Source organism: Athene cunicularia, assembly GCF_003259725.1.
Source record: "Athene cunicularia isolate RWA chromosome 1 unlocalized genomic scaffold, athCun1 chr1_part1, whole genome shotgun sequence".
Classification (NCBI taxonomy): Eukaryota; Metazoa; Chordata; class Aves; order Strigiformes; family Strigidae; genus Athene; species Athene cunicularia.
Window position 1 is genome coordinate 128,744,585 of NW_020799091.1, and position 15,682 is coordinate 128,760,266.

A 15,682-nucleotide genomic window follows, 5' to 3' on the forward strand; every position below is an offset into this window, starting at 1 on the left:
GGGGGGGGGGGGGGGCTGGGCAAGGATAAGGGGTTTACTAGTAAGTGCTGGCAGGGATCTTAAACTTTCAGCTGCCCAGAGGATTCCTTCTGTGTCAAGTGCCATGTTTCCCTCGAGGCACTGTTCAGCACAGGCCTTACATGTGCTCATACCATGTCCTGCAGTGACGTGGGAGGAGGAGCCTTACTGTCTTGTGCTTTGCTGTTGACTGGAGAAGTTTTTGTGTTCTATTTAGTTTTTTATTAAGAAAACTATAATATAATTTTTCTTATCAAATAAAAGTATTTTAAGTTTTAATGATGGTGAAGAAGGGGTGCTGACAAAATGGGGTGACAGTTTTGGATGGGGAGGGCTTGAGCAGGCAAAAGATGATGCTTAACTTGTTTTTTGTATTATTATGATTATTTATCTTAAGTTTCCGTATGTCTTCAGTTCATTCCACTTAGAAAGCAGAGCTGCCACCAGCAGGAAAAAGTGTTGGAGTGATTCCAGCTCGGGGCAATACATCATTTTACAATCAGTGACCTTGATTACTAGAGAGTTGTTTGGGACTTCTTTGCCAAATGGAAACAAAAGGGTATCTGAGATTGGCCCTGATGAATTTTTACGTTCCTTGCATGCTACCAGAGCTCTGCCAGACATATGTCCTCTGAAATGCCCCATTTATTAGACAACTTGTTGCAGTAAAAAGCACCTAGCTTCATTTTTAATGTGAACTTTAAAGGGCATTTTCAAAGAGTTGATGTAAGGGGTGCCTAGGTCTGCTGTGTATTTTTTTTTTCAGCTGCTCTGAGTGGCAATTCAGCACAAAGCACATTGAAAGTCTGTTGGATTTTCCTATGATTCAAGCTTGGAACTTTTCAGAAGTCCCCTGCCCTGTGACTACTCCTAAATTATGGATTGGAGATGAGAGGGAGAGTAGGTGCTTCACAGCACACATCATAGGATCAAGTTCACAATGTTGCCCCTTTTGGCAGGGCACGGTGTTTAGGTACAGTTGAGCAATCTCTGTTCAAGCTGTGCACAGCTGACAATCTCTGAGGTCACTGAGGGCAGAGTGGAGCCGGCCTCGCCACCCTCACTGTTTGCATCTCATGGAGTCAGCATCACTGGAGATGGCTCTCCTCAAGCTCAAGGTGACTTTGCAAAGCTGATGTCTCTTTGAGCTGCAGCCACTTTTCATGGCTTTGGAAGGCTAAATGAAAATGCCCCTTGATACAGTAAAGTGTTGATCTGAATTTTCATTGAACTGCAGCTCTGCATATTTTACCTGTCACTGATTCATTTAGCTAGCTGAGACATCACAGTATTGCACTCAAATTATGGTGAAAATACTTGCATTCTAATACTATGAGGACTTGTGTCCCTAAGTAGGATATAATGTAGCTAGATGCTTTGTAAACAACAAAACAGAGGATGCATTACCAGAAAATGAAGCATATTCACATTATGTATTGCAGATGGTAAAATATTTCTGAGAAGCAAACAGCTATATCAGCAGGGGTTGGGGTTTGGTACAAATCTTTCCCCTTGCTGTGTAAAGAAACAGTTGTTAAGGCTTTTAAAAATGTGGAGCCAAAAGGGGGGGGAAGAATCCAGTAAAAATACATTTCTTTTGGGAGGCTTCTTAATTTTGTTTCTGTGCATGCTATCAGGGACATATATTTCTTGGGCAAAGCTTTAGCTTGTGCTTGCATTAAGAGCCTGAGTGAAGGCTGCCTTGAAGTGGGAGGGAAACATTAAATGGATTAAACAGGCTCTAAGTCAGACTTACAGACTTCTTCCTTTCTACCTGCTCTCATTTCTTCTGAATTGCTAAGGCAGTTCTGCTTACCAATGGACAAAACTCTCATTACAGCAGGCCATGCAATATGTAGGAACACTTGGGTATGGAGATGTGAGGAGGCAGGTGTGAAGTTCTCCCTAAAATGTTAGGCTGTGGAACCTACAATGGCTTGCAGCAGCATAGATATCTTCCTGTCACCTCTGACATGCTCCTCACTTCACCTCATAACAGTTAGAGGAACTGTCAATGGCACACATGGCTCATGCAAGCATGACCTTTGGACAGGATGAGGGCTCCCCCTCCCACACCCCCATGCTTTAGATGCACCATCATTATTAAAAGTACTTTTTAAAATACATAGTTCATTTTTAGACTGCTGTTCACTTTTGTATTTAAAGATATTATTTTTCCTGATTTGCTTGAGAGTGTTTTCCCCATTAGAATTACAAAAATTATGAAGAATATATTGAAAGTTTGGGGAAGATTGGATTTGATTTTCCTTTTCCAAAATGGAAGGGATAGAGAGCAGATCTGTGCATGGAGTACCTTGAATAAAGTCCTCTTGTGGGAGGCTTCCCCCTACCCTGTATGGGACAAAACTACCATTTTAGGTCTAAATTTCCCATGTTTTGAAGAGTTATATGGCCCTTTATGTAGGACTATTCTGAAACCTAAATATATCACGGTGTCCCATTCATACTTGGCTGGAGTGAAATGATTTCCCACAGTGATGGGAAACATGTTGTTGTGGTTTTTAAAGTGTTTGAAGTAAACGTCTCCATGGGAACAAGATTCCGTTCATTCAGATGCCTCTGAAAGTGTATCTCACTTATGATGTATTTCATACCTTAGAAGGGCAGAACAAAATTCAGGGAACTGCAAAAATTTTTTGTCTTTTTTCAGAATAAGTGGTTTTTGAAGCTACTAGTCTTGAGAAAAATCTTAAAAGTCTACTAAACATTTGCTGCTGCTTTGCCTCTACTGTCCTCTCTGACACTGTCTTTCCTTCATAGACCCACTGTACTGTTCCTGATAGTCATGGAAACTTGGGGAGGGAACCAAACCCATGTGAAAAATCTTGTCCAGAAGGAGTGTATTTGTTGCTAAATTTTCTAGCACTGTTTACAGTTTTCCTCCATGTTATTTATAAATTTTATATTCAGTGAATGTATATTGTCTTTTAAGGTAATGTTGCATAATGTTCACTTTTTTATAGTGTCCTTTTATTCTAAACAATAAAGTGGTTTTATTTCTATCACAGACATTCTGTCTCTGTTTCACTTATTAGTGAATGTACACAAATGGATTTGCAAGTGGATTTATTAATTTCCTATACTTTCTTGATACAATTTTATTGGGCCCAAAGCAGATATTCTACCTCTAGTAATTCTTGTGCTTTGGCAAAGATCCCTCCAGCAGTCCTTTTAAGAGTTTGATCTAAGAATTGTTATGGGGGTTATAAGCTCAGGAGAGGCAAAAAATCGCTTTTGAAGTTAATGTATCCCACTTGTTAACTGGCCATAGGGGGTCACTACAGAGCAAGGCAGTCATTATGGCTGTCATGTAGCAACAGTAGGGCCTTAGAAGAAGAGATGCCAGATTGTTCTTACTTACAATTGCAGGGGTGAAGGTTGAAAGGTACATGTCCGTGGCAATGGGAAAAGAGATTCATCTTTTGGACCTTTTCTTCTGTCAAATGTCAGAGCCTTGTGTCCTCTCTTTAGGCTTACTGTTTAAGGCTGGTTAAAAATGCCCTCTTGTCATGAGAAAAAAGCTTCAGAAAAGCATTTTCAACTAAATTAAAATGCTCACAAAACGGGCCTACTGTTAGAAATTTCCTTTATCTCACTTTTACTTTAGGAAAATCTCTATTGAACACGGATGAAAGAATGAAACAGGTTTTAAAATCTGTTTTATGTTTAATCCAAAGGTTTAGAAAGTAAACTTTGTAAAGTTTTGGACATAGAAGGATGAGGATTTCTTATGCAAGAACTTAATTATTTAAAGTATATTGCATTGCAAAGAGGTAAAACCGTAACACTAGTTATAAACGCTGCCAGGGGGTCAGCCATCAAAGGACCACAGCATATTTTATGAGTGCTAGCTGGTATAGCTTGAAAGTGCCTTCAGGGAAGGGAAGAAAAAGACTGAGAAAGAGGGATCATTATATTCCTTCTGGCACATGGATAAGCTGATGCACAGTGGGCGAGCAACTTTCACAGGTACTTGGTGGAGTGTTGACTGCAACAGAGCTTGCTTGGTGTAAGCTTGCTTGCCCTCTAAGCCTCTCACAGCCCAGGATACTGTGAAGATGCACCCAGAATGGATCTTGAGAAGCTACATAGATTCATCCTATGAGGCAGATGCCCCATCTGGAAAGGGCTGACTTGAATTTGCCCAAGTGGATTGTTGCTTGTGTAAATGTTTAAACAAGATTACTCAAGCTTGCATATTAACAATAGCTTGTATTCAGATGAGATCATCTACAGTTTAAAAATGTTCCTGTATTGTTTTGGGAGTAAGCAATAGCATCTCAAAGTAGAGATTATAAAGATGACAAATGTATGAACTTAAGATCAAGTGCTCTGCTGAACCAAACTCCTGTGCTGGTAACAAATGCATTTACATGCTAAGGAATCAAGAATCAGATTTCCAGACAAAATAGTGCTAAAAGTGCTAACTAACATATTTGCAATGAAAACCTTAAGTCTTCAAAAAATACCATTCCTGAAGTGATAGTCAGAAAGTCACAACTGTCCTGAAGCATTACATATGTCACAAATCCCTCTTTATTAATCACCTGGAATTAAATAAACAGGATTCATCAATCAATTTGTCTATAAAGTCTGCAACAGTCACATAGTGTTTAGGGACCATCAATTTCTTCAGGTCTTAAATGATAATACAACCCTTACCACTGCATTACTCGAGTGCTTCACAGCACTCATGACTGCACTTACGTTCATGATGTGCCTGTGAAGTATGGAAGTGCTGTTGTCCACACAGCACAGGTAGTGAACAGAGTATTAGAACAGAGATGAAGGACCAGGTTTCAAGATATTCAAGTACCAAGCAAGCACTGGTGGGATTTTTCACAATAATCTAAATGAGAATTCCTTTTGAATTTTGAAGTTTCACTCAGTGCCTATATGCACCACCAGGTTCCTACACCCTATTATGCATTGTGGTTGGCCCACAGTGTTGCAACAAGTGTGTGAGAAAAGGGTTTGAATGTTTTTGAGCCCTAATTTGACATCTCAACAACCCTAATCTTAAAGCTGCCAATGCTGCTTGAGTTCACAATCAAGCATGGGAAATAAAGCTCAGCCAGCCAGTGGCTCACATGGAGGAGTCATGGTTCACACAAGGTCTCATCAAAGCCTCAACCAGGTAAGAAGAGCCACCAATTCATGGATGTAAGCTAGGAGCAAAAATTCATGAAGGACTAGTCATACTTTTAACCCAGGGAAAAAAAGAGACATGAACAGTTTTAAAGAAAGCCACTTGCTTTGTTGTGTTCTCCAGGACTAAACACACCTATACAGATCTCTTTGGAAGGTGCCCTAAAAGCAAAGTGCCCAGTAGCATTGACTAAACACTCAGTTGTTGACAGGAAGATTAGACTCCAGAGCCACTGTGCAAAGGAAACATTACAAGCTGAAGCAAATTATTTTTCAATAACGCCAATTTACTTTGAGTACCTAGTCAGGCTGATAAATGTCTCACAGATGGCACCCATGTGACAGACCAAGCAAACTGACATTGTGAAACAAACATCTCTTAAGGCCAATGTCCTAAATTGTCAATGTATTTTAAACAATTCCAGGAGGGGAAAAAAATCCACTTTATTTGAATAAAGTGGTTCCTTTAGGATGAGCTTTTGTTGACTAGATTTTACAATGGATTTGTGCTTTGGTCTGAGCTTGTTACATCATTTGCATTTTCAGGGTCCATAACGTGACCTGGGGGGCGTGTGTGTGCTGAGCAAGAAAGGAAAGAAGTTCCAGAGCAGTGCTTTTTGCATATTGCTTTTTAGCTAGTAATTCTTTGTACGTGAAATTGAGACTCTTCCCCCCCCCCCAATCCATTCTGGCATCAGATGAAAGCAAAGGTACTCACCATCTGCTTATGGCTTGGGAAGAATGTTTGCTCCACAAGGGGAAACTTCTCAGGACCCAGCAAGTTGAAGATTTTAATGAGCTGAGAGAACTTGGGGTGAGAGAGGGGGAAGAAAAAAACAGATGCAGTGGATGTCAGTGGCTTATTGTGTAACAGGTAAGTGCTTGCAAAATGTTCTGATACTGGTAAAGAAGGTGAGAGAAACATGTTATTATGCCTTTCCCACCTTGCTTTCTTGACCTGAGAGCAGCAAGAAAATACGAGGTTGCTGTATTTACCCAGGGCCAAGCCAGCCTGTGTACACAAACCTTGGACTAAGAGAGCAGAGAAAGGGTTCAAGAGCCAGAAGGGGATCAGTTTGGGTTTAGTTACAGATCTGCTATGAACAAGCTTTGCTTTCCAAATGTGCCCAGGAAGCAGGTGGGGGGCTCTCCTTGGTAGAGGAAAGGGCAGGAAATCAGTACTGACACTCCTGAGCAGAGACAAAATAAATCAAAGCTCTCCCTTGGATCTCTGCCCTGAAGACAAAGCAAAGCAAAGCACATTTACCCATTGTACTAAAGGGAAGGAGAATTGCTAAGGGACAGAGATGACTGGAGGGAATTGCCAGTGTTACCTGGTTTGAGTGTTAGACCAAGGAAGCATGAACCCACCATCAATCATAACTGACATTTATTATGAACCAAGGGTCTCCCAACAGCCCCCATGCATGGCAGGAGAAAGGGGAGATCATGTGCTACCCCATTCCATCTACCAGTGAGGTCTGAGGGAGGCACCAGTCTGTGAGGATGGTATCTAGAGAAATCAGTATGTAACATCAATGGAGAAAGCAACATTGCTCATATTTCACACGTAAGGGCAAACATTTGCCATTGACCCACCTGTCAGCATGAACTTCACTATTATCACCCCTATCATCACTGTCATAAACTGCTTATCATTCAGGGCTGTGCCCAGCCAGACACAAAACTCCCTATGGTAGGACTGAGTTTCGATTTCAGTCCAGGTTCCAAAACCCCAACAGAAGCATAGCACAGCAAATTCCTGCTCTGCTTTGGCCATCTGTGAAGTGAAGAGATTATCCTATGTGTTGTCTGAAGCCTCCCTGTTCGGTCTATCATTGATCAGCTGGAGAAAAACCCAAAACTGTTAGAGAAAAACTTAATAACCATGACAGAAAATGTTACTGAAGCAGGGTTGATATACCAAAGAGAGTAAGAGGTGATATATGTCCCAGAAACCTTCTGGATCTCAGGAGCAGCTTTTAGATTCTTTACAATAACACATCTAGCCAGCCTGCTTTATCTCTGAAGATGTACAGCCCCGTTACCATGGTCAGTGCTGAACTGTCAGTGCTGTTGGTGGTTGGACTAGCAGTCTTTCAAAAGGGGGAGTAAGGCTGAGTAAGGTAGTTTGGTTATTTCCATGGATGTTAAGAAAAATGAAATTATTTGGGATTGCTCCACAGGTAAGAATTTTGGTTCCTGCTGAGCTGGTAGATGTGACTGAATTTCCCATTTACAAAGTATTTTAGAAATTGAATTTATTTTCCAAGACCCCTAGAATTTGGTAAATCAAGTTAAATAAATAAAGATCTCTAGTCTGGGCTAAGTGTCACTGTAAGTCCTTTACATAAGTTCCTTCAAGGTCCCCGTCAAAACTAGGGATGCATTCATCTTGAAGGAGATCTTTGTGTCGCCTGAGGGAGGTAACACACAGATTAAGGGAAGGAATCAGACAGCTAGGGAACAAAGGAAGGGAAAGAAAGCCCTCTTTCTTCCCAGTAGCATCAGCTGCCTAATCTTACATGTTCTGAGCACTTCTGAGCAATGGCTGAAGCCAGTAAATGTACCAAATCACAACCGCAAGGTTACATTGCAGATTAAGAGCTACTGAAAAAGTTTTCTGCTGAGTAGCTATGTTAGGGCTCCCGTCCTGGCTACTGGAATAAGCAAAAAGGATTTCTGTATAAGAAGTTGAAACTTCACTTGGTGATAGAGAAGAAATACCCCTTTGGGAGTTAAAGAGTGGTATGTGTGTAAAAAATGTAATCAGTGTGCAAAAACATTAGGCTGCAAGGAGTGTGCCAGGCCCAGACCACATGCTGAAGGGGCAGCTGCAAGAAGATAAATGCTAAGAATCCTTTTCCTAATCTTGTAGGTCAAAATGTGGCATTTAAGAAAACATGAAGAGGTGATACATCCCATCACTAACACCCCCACCCTCACATGCATCATCAGATAAGAGAAAAACTACTTGCGTAGAATAATTAGTTTTGGCAAGGAAGGTATTGCTTTTGGCAAAGAAGGACAGCTTCCTTCTCTTAACTACTTACACTGAACCCTGTACATACTAGAAAAGAAAAATAAAGCCCTGTTTTCACTAGCAAAATGAGCAAACAGGACCTAAACAGAATGAGACGGAGAGAGGAGGCAAAACTCACTGGCTGAGAGCAGCACATGCCCCTCGCTGCACATGCATGCAGCCCTGGCAAACCATGGATGCCATGATGTTGAGGTGACATACATTCATACTAGGCAAATAGCTCAAACAAAATAACTGGAACAATGATACAGCTGACAGACAGCATCCTGACTTGTTCCCTGGGCTTCCTTTTTAAGCATACAACTCTTGGCTGTTGCTGAAATAACAAGTGTTTGAGACAGCCAGATGAGAGATTCAGCCATCTGGGAGCTTCCTCAATGGGCCAAGCCTGCAAAAGGGTCTGACTTTGGTATTGACTACCATGGTACATTTTTTTTTTTTTTTTTTTTTTCTGGCAGATTTTTAGGGGACAGGATATTGGCAAAGAGACATCCATGTTACATGGTGCAGCAGCCTCCTAGATACCTGATAGCAGGGATCAAGTAGCACCTCCCAGTGCATTTCAGGTGGGTGGGAATGTTACTGTCAGCAGCTCAGCTAGATATAACTGCCCTTTCCACATTTTGGTATCTGTTCTTACTTTCTGTCGTTCCACTGGTTTCAGTGAAATTGCACCCAGACCACAGAGTAAGACATGGGGCAAGGCAATGTGGCACAGCCTGGTTTTAAGTGCCTTGAACAAGTATGCAAATGAAATGCCTTGCCTGACTGGTTGGACACCAGAGTTACTTGCAGGGAGTCTTTTCAGAGAAATAAAAAGATCCGTTCAGAGGATCTCAAGGCCTTTTGTGTATTTTAAAAGTGCCTAGGCCATCAGGGAGCCTATATCCCTTGACAGTCAATAACAGTTTGGCTCTTGGACTCTGTAGGTCACTGTCTTCAAGAGTTCCAATTTCCTGCAGTCTTACAGATGCAAAAGATGCGTCACAAATATGGACATTACTGCATGTAATATGAGTGCTATTCTGAGCATTGTTCCCACTGTATTTTGTATTGCAAATTTTATAGCACAAAAATTATGATTAGTAGTTGAAGTATTGTGTTTAGGGTGCTTGTAGCACTATTTCTCAATAAGTGTGGGATCATCTTAAAACATATTTCTTAGATGTTTTCTGTGTGTGAGATCCCCCCGAATATGTCTGTTTCTCCTCTGAGAAATGCCTATTTCAAACTATGCCTGTTATAATGCAAATTTTAACCTCTGAAGAAATTTTTGTATTACTAGAAATCTGGCAAAAAAAATGGGCTGCATCAACTTCCCTTTCCCCTTCCCCTTCCCCTTCCTCTTCCTTTCTTTTGAGTTCTTTTTCTTTTACTTTAGATTCCTACAACTAGGCCTGTCACATCTTGATGCCCCTGCACACCATCAGAAATGTAATTACAAGGCATAAATTGAAAAGTGTCAACTAAACCTTCACTGACTCAACCACAAAAATCAGATGGAGTAGACCACATGACTGTCTTCCTCAGCAAAAGCCAGTGTAAATGCAGAGGCTTTTTGTATGGTCACCAGGGTCAACATGCTCATGTGTGTAGGACCAACTGTAGGAAACAATGCAAAGGTGTTGTACTGAGCCTGGTATGGATCCCTCTCTTCCATTTCCCCCCCTTTCCATTCCCAGCAACCCTTGTAATTCAAATGGGGACTGAGGCCACATGTATATCATCCACCTATAGAGTGATGGAAAAGTGAGGTTTTTCTCACTACTAACATTACTGCAACTGCAAAATTTTTGGAAAAGGCAGGACCTTGGTTTTGGTCTCAACAAAACACACAAATGTCATAAAAGGGGTGAAAACTGAGAAGACTATGCCTCTTACACAGGTACTTTTTGGTAAGAAATGCATTAAATCCAACACTGCACAGTCATGGAAATAAAAGTCTGAGTCATTACAGACCTCATCTGGATTTGAACTACTGATCAACACACTGAACACTCATAGGATATTTATTCCAACCAAAAATCAATAACAACAAAAAGACTTAATTAGGTAATGAGGAAGGTATTTACCACTTGTTATAAACATTCCAATGCACCCCATGCTACATTTTTGCAATGAGTAAGGGGAATTCCTAAAGACATATATTAAAAGTTTTTCATGGGTGCATATTGGGAAGACCCATCTCCTTGTCACATCTATATAGCTTGTAGTTCCCTTCTTCAGACCTAGAACAATGCAGGGAAACTTCCATTCTGGGAGCATCAGTGATCAGAGAGGGCACTTTGGGGTGAAACTGCTTGGAAGACCCAGATGTGGACCCCAAAATAGTATCAGCATCTGACTTCTTCCTGCAGGTGCTACTATGGTCAGCCTTGCTCCTATGGCTCTCCTGCTCCTGCAGTTTCTGCTGACTTAGAGCTGATCACAAAGTAGGTCTGTGGAATAATTACAGACTTTGGTTTATGGCTGAGACAAGGCAATGATAATATTTTTTAAGGTTTTCTAAGATTTTTAGGTGAACTTGACAAAATGTAAAGAATGGGTGAAGGGGGCTCCCAGTGCAAAATATCAGAACACTGTCCTGTTCTCCCCAGGAGCTGACTCATCCCAAGGTGTTTCTGAGGTGCAGTCTTTCAGGTTCAATGAACAAACACTTTATGATTATCTTGTATTTCCTTTTGAAACTGCTGAAAAACTCTACATGCTTTCTCCCTTCCTTATGCCTCTTTCCCAGGTCTTTGTCATTTTGTGTTCCCTTTTTTCCTAGACCTAGTTGATGAAGAAATCTCTCTACCTTTCTTACCTTTCTTTTCAGCTAATTTCCTCACAACAAAGCACCACTCAGAAAAAGCAGGAAGATAAGACAAGGGAAGACAAGTGCAGGTTGCACTTCTCAAGGAATGGATAATCTTAGTCTTAGGCTGGGGCACCTGAATACAAGTGTGCATCTAATATAAGATGGTAGAAAAAGCACAGTTCAAATACCTTCTAAAACAGTGAAAGTTAATGGTTATTTTGAGGTAGTTTTGCTGTGTTTTGGTCAGGACAGAGATGTGCTACTATTAATTTGATATTATTAATCTATTACTATGCATCTACTCTGCCTTACAAGAAATTTAGGAGTTACTGTACTGTTAGCTGCTTGTGACACATTAGAGTCTGGGATAGGTGTAACGTCCTACTCAGGGTGAGGAAATAACACCTTGATGTTACTAGAGGTTGATAAAGGAGTAGGGATGGTAGTTTTTTCCACAAGAATTCCCCGTTGGATTCCTAAGGTTGTTTAGATGATGGTTTTAACCTAAGAGACAAATTCCTATGAAACAGAGTGGAGGTTGAATTTGGTGCTTTATCAGTACCAGATATCTGCTTTGCAGTGTTGGCAGGCAGTAGAGCTGGATCGTCACTTACCACCCAGGGCTTGCTGCAGAAGTTGTAGATGGAGCAGAGGGAGTTGACCGTGTGGATGCCACCATACTGGAGACCAATGATGAGGCTGCGGAAGTCCTCTCCCAGTGCCATGCTGTAGGCATGCTGCCGGATCAGGACAAAGTCTGGCTTGAAGGACCTGGAAAAGACAAGTGAAGTGACGTTTTACTTTCAAATACTCAGCAACACTTCTAGACTCATTTGTTTTCCATCCTTCACCTTTCTTTTCATTAACACATTGCTCTTCTTTGGGCCTCTTGTCATGGGTTGCTTGTGTTAGAAGATAACAAACAAAACAAAACCCCCTAGTCATTGAAGAAAGGAAGAATCCAACATAGCTGCAAGTGTGAGAGCATAGTCACAGGCCAAACAGATATGCTGCAGTTTCCATGTTGCTCAGGCATGCACAGGAACAAGCCACAAGTGGAGACAAGTGTCATAAATTCACTGGTGGGGGGGATACTCTTTTCTTTCTAAAAGCTTGATCGTATTTGGCAAGCTTGTTATAATGTGCAACACGATGAAGGAGCAAGTTTGTTTCCTGACGACTGAACTAGATATAGAGGCAATGCCCAGTGGGTGGGAAGATCATGAGGGATTTTATCGTACACATCCATACATTGACGTACATTCCCCCTTTAATCACTTTATTACATATTCAGCACATCCCAGGCTCTTACGGTTATGAGTCAACAAGTAAAGGGCAGGCATCACAATGTAATTAATCAAATGAGCAGAGACCCTCATCCAGCGCTGTGACTCATGGTGTGGACTTTCAGAGTATTATTTAGCAAGACTGGAGCCAGGACTCATATGGTTCAAAAGCAGCAACTCTCAGCAAACGCATGGAGAAGGGAGGCCCTTTCTAGGTAAGCCAACAGGCGATCTTTCAAACAGCCAGATTTCATTCCTTGCTGATGCTGTGTCTTCGGAGCTGTTCAGGAATCTCTGGAAAGAGCAGCTGGAAAGAAACTGTTCCCAAAATGGAGCTCAGCAGCTCATTCTGAAAGGCATGGAAGGGGCTTTTCGACTGAAACGGGATTATTTTGTACTTTAACAGAGGTTGCATCAAGGACATTGGAAAAATTTCCATGCTGTATTAAAATTTCTCAGAGAAATGAGCTCTGTAACCAGGTCCCATTAGCTCACTACCCTTGAACATTTTCCTTGCTAAGAGGCTATAATTTCTATCCTTTGGATGTATGAGCTGGAAATACTTTGGATTTATAGCCCCTATTTATATTTCCATCATTCTCACAGGGAAATCAGTGATGGTGACTCTGGGCCAGATTGTGGCAACAAACACTGTATACAAAACCCAGTACAGCTTTGTTATTTAAAGCTGTTCATTTTGTTTGTTGGCTTTGGGCTTTTGTTGTCACCTGAGACATGGAGAGGAGCATGCTCTGCTTTTGTGATGCAAGAGGCCAAGCTTTGGAAATGTGATTCCCTCCCATGGAGTATTTTTAAACCCAGAGATATTACCTAATGTACTTGGCACCAAAGGTGGTGCTCTCCTCCAGCAACAAGATGCATAATGGGCATTGTGAAGGCTGTGCTATCACTGTGGAGTTGATTTATGGACCTCCCTTGCGTCAATGGGGGTGAGGCAAGAGGTGACCCCCTGCTGATAAACAGCAAGTAATACAAATCTTGGAAAGCTTGATCTCCTCCATTCTGCAGGACTTGCCATGTATTGTAGAAAGTACTCCAGAGGCAGGCACAGGTCCTCAGGAAGGATTAATCAGCTTCCTAGTACCAGGACTCAATATCTTTGCTGAGTTTAATAACAGGTGTGGTGCCTGGAGGGACAGGAGCTTCAGGCGTGTCCCTCCTTTATTCAGCTTTCTGAATGTATGAAGAAGAAAATTGTTCCTGTTATGACTCAGGTCTTTCCCCAGAATTGACTCAGGGAACAGCACTTACTGGGGCTGCATGGTAATGGTTCAGACCATTGCTCCAGTCTCCCCCGAGGAAGTGGCAGTATTTGCCCTTGAACATCGCTCCCAACACCCCGGAGTGGGGATGTGGTGCTGTAGTGGGGAGGAAGCATGTAAATGAACATGGCCAGTTGGCAGGGCAGGACACACAGCAGCTGGGAAACTACATTCAGTGGCTTTACTTTTACCAGCCAGAAGTTTAGAGAAAAAAGCTCTTGTCTTTTCAGATACTGGCAAAGGAAGAGTTTCTCAACTCAAGAATACAGAAATAACATAGAAAAGCCTATTCTCAAACTCTGCATTGTGTAGGAAGACAGGGCACTTTCTCATGCAGCAGATGAGAAGTGAATCTCTAAAGCCAAGGTGGACACTGAATCCCTGTTTTGAGCCCCGGGTCAATGAGGATGTTCCCATGGATACTGAGAACAAGGCAGAGGAGTGCAGGGCCTGGGACTTAGCTGCAAATAAACATCAGCTGGAAACCCGTGGAGTCTGTGAGACGTCTGTAACTGAGAAACAGAGACCAGTGGCAAAATGCGAGGTGAGGGTCTAGAAAGGATAGCAGGCAGTAAAAGAGAAATGAATAGTCATGGTAGGAGTGGTGGTGTGAAAACTCTGTAACTGGGGGTAACAGTGATATGTGGAGAAGAGAGCTTAATTGCTTCAAAAGAGAATTTTTGCTTTTTTGGTAGAAGATTACTCTTGCAAGCTAGTGCTCCTTCGCAGAGTGTAAACCTTAAGCTGACAATGGTGAGCCTTGGATCTGGAATAGCTAGTAGCCTAACTGTTTTCCTTGCTAGTTCAATCCAACACAATAACATCTCCCATGATAAAAAGTTGTAATCCTTGGCAGACAGACACCTTAGGCAAAAGTCCCACATTTGAAACACCATTGCCAAAACCTTTGGGTGACCCAAATTCAGTAGCATCTACTGTGCTGAGGTCCTACACAGCCCAGTCTGTCAGGACTAGGAGAGCTATGACAGGAACATGTATCTTTCCTCCCTGCTAGATCTGTCCAGCCAGCGTTTAGATGATCATGAGCAGTCTCGAATAAAACTGTACCTAGACCCCTGCTAAAGACAGGTCATGGGAATGGATTTGGTCACAGAAAGAATAAAAGAGAGCCCATTCAAACAGCTGGTGGACAAGTGTAAATGGAACTAAAAGTAAACCACAGATTCAAAACATATCATTAACAAGTTGTGCTCTGCATGTTGGTGCAGTGGCCTTCCCAGGCTGCATAACAGACATGTGCCTGAAGTTGTGAATCTTCCTTAGTATGACAGCCAGATGAATGAACCTTCCAGAAGAAAACTGGACCCCATCTTTGGCCACAACCCTTTTATAGGAGCCCTTTCACAGACCCCATGAGCTCAGCTCTCATTCAGAGTTTGACTCCTAGCACTGGCAAAATAAAGGCCACTAAAATGCATGTAACACGTTCCCAAAGTGGCATAGAGATACAAGAAGACTTTGTTTAAAGAAAAAATAAAATCCAGGAGTCTGGAAAAATTTCATTTTCAGATGGAAATAGCTGGTGAGATTTAATTTTCTCCTGGAACTGAAAGGTGCTTTCGTTTCAGCTAGTGTTGCCACAGACAATGGCCTCTGCCACACAGGACAAGAGTTTTTCAGTGCTCCAAGTTGTGTGTGATTGAACTGGCCACCCCCAGAGTGAAGCAGCCCCTCACAGATCCCTGTGGCATCTCTCCCTTTGGAGTAGTTGCCTCCTTGTCCCTGATGCCAGCCAAGGCACATGGCAGCTGCTTAGCCTACCTCTCCTCCTGCCCATTGAGATCAGCCAGCAATTACCTGAGGCAATCACCCCATCAGGTGATGATGAGCGTCTGGCTAGGAAGTTGCTAGTGTTGCTAGTCTTGAGCCTAGACTGTGATACTATGGTGCAGGATGCTTATTTGCATTTAACTAACTCTTTTTCAACTTGTTCTGATGCATTTTAGGAGTCTCTTTCTTTCTTAGTGGTAAAACTATAGTTAGAGACAAACCTATGTATAAAGCCTGGATCCAAAATACCTAATAGGAAGAGATCTATCTGCAGAATATAATTTCCTAGGTT

At 41.9% G+C, this 15,682-nt stretch overlaps 1 protein-coding gene across 1 annotated transcript in view; it reads right to left on the bottom strand.

Moving 5' to 3' along the window:
- The window catches only part of SYN3 (synapsin III), a 204,527-nt gene that overhangs the window by 138,773 nt on the left and 50,072 nt on the right, over positions 1–15,682 (bottom strand). The window contains exons 5-6 of the mRNA XM_026852807.1: positions 11,645–11,801; positions 5,906–5,995 (exon numbers count right to left, since the gene is read on the bottom strand). Of these exons, the coding sequence (XP_026708608.1) occupies positions 5,906–5,995; positions 11,645–11,801 (247 nt within the window). The remainder of the gene's footprint in view (positions 1–5,905; positions 5,996–11,644; positions 11,802–15,682) is intronic.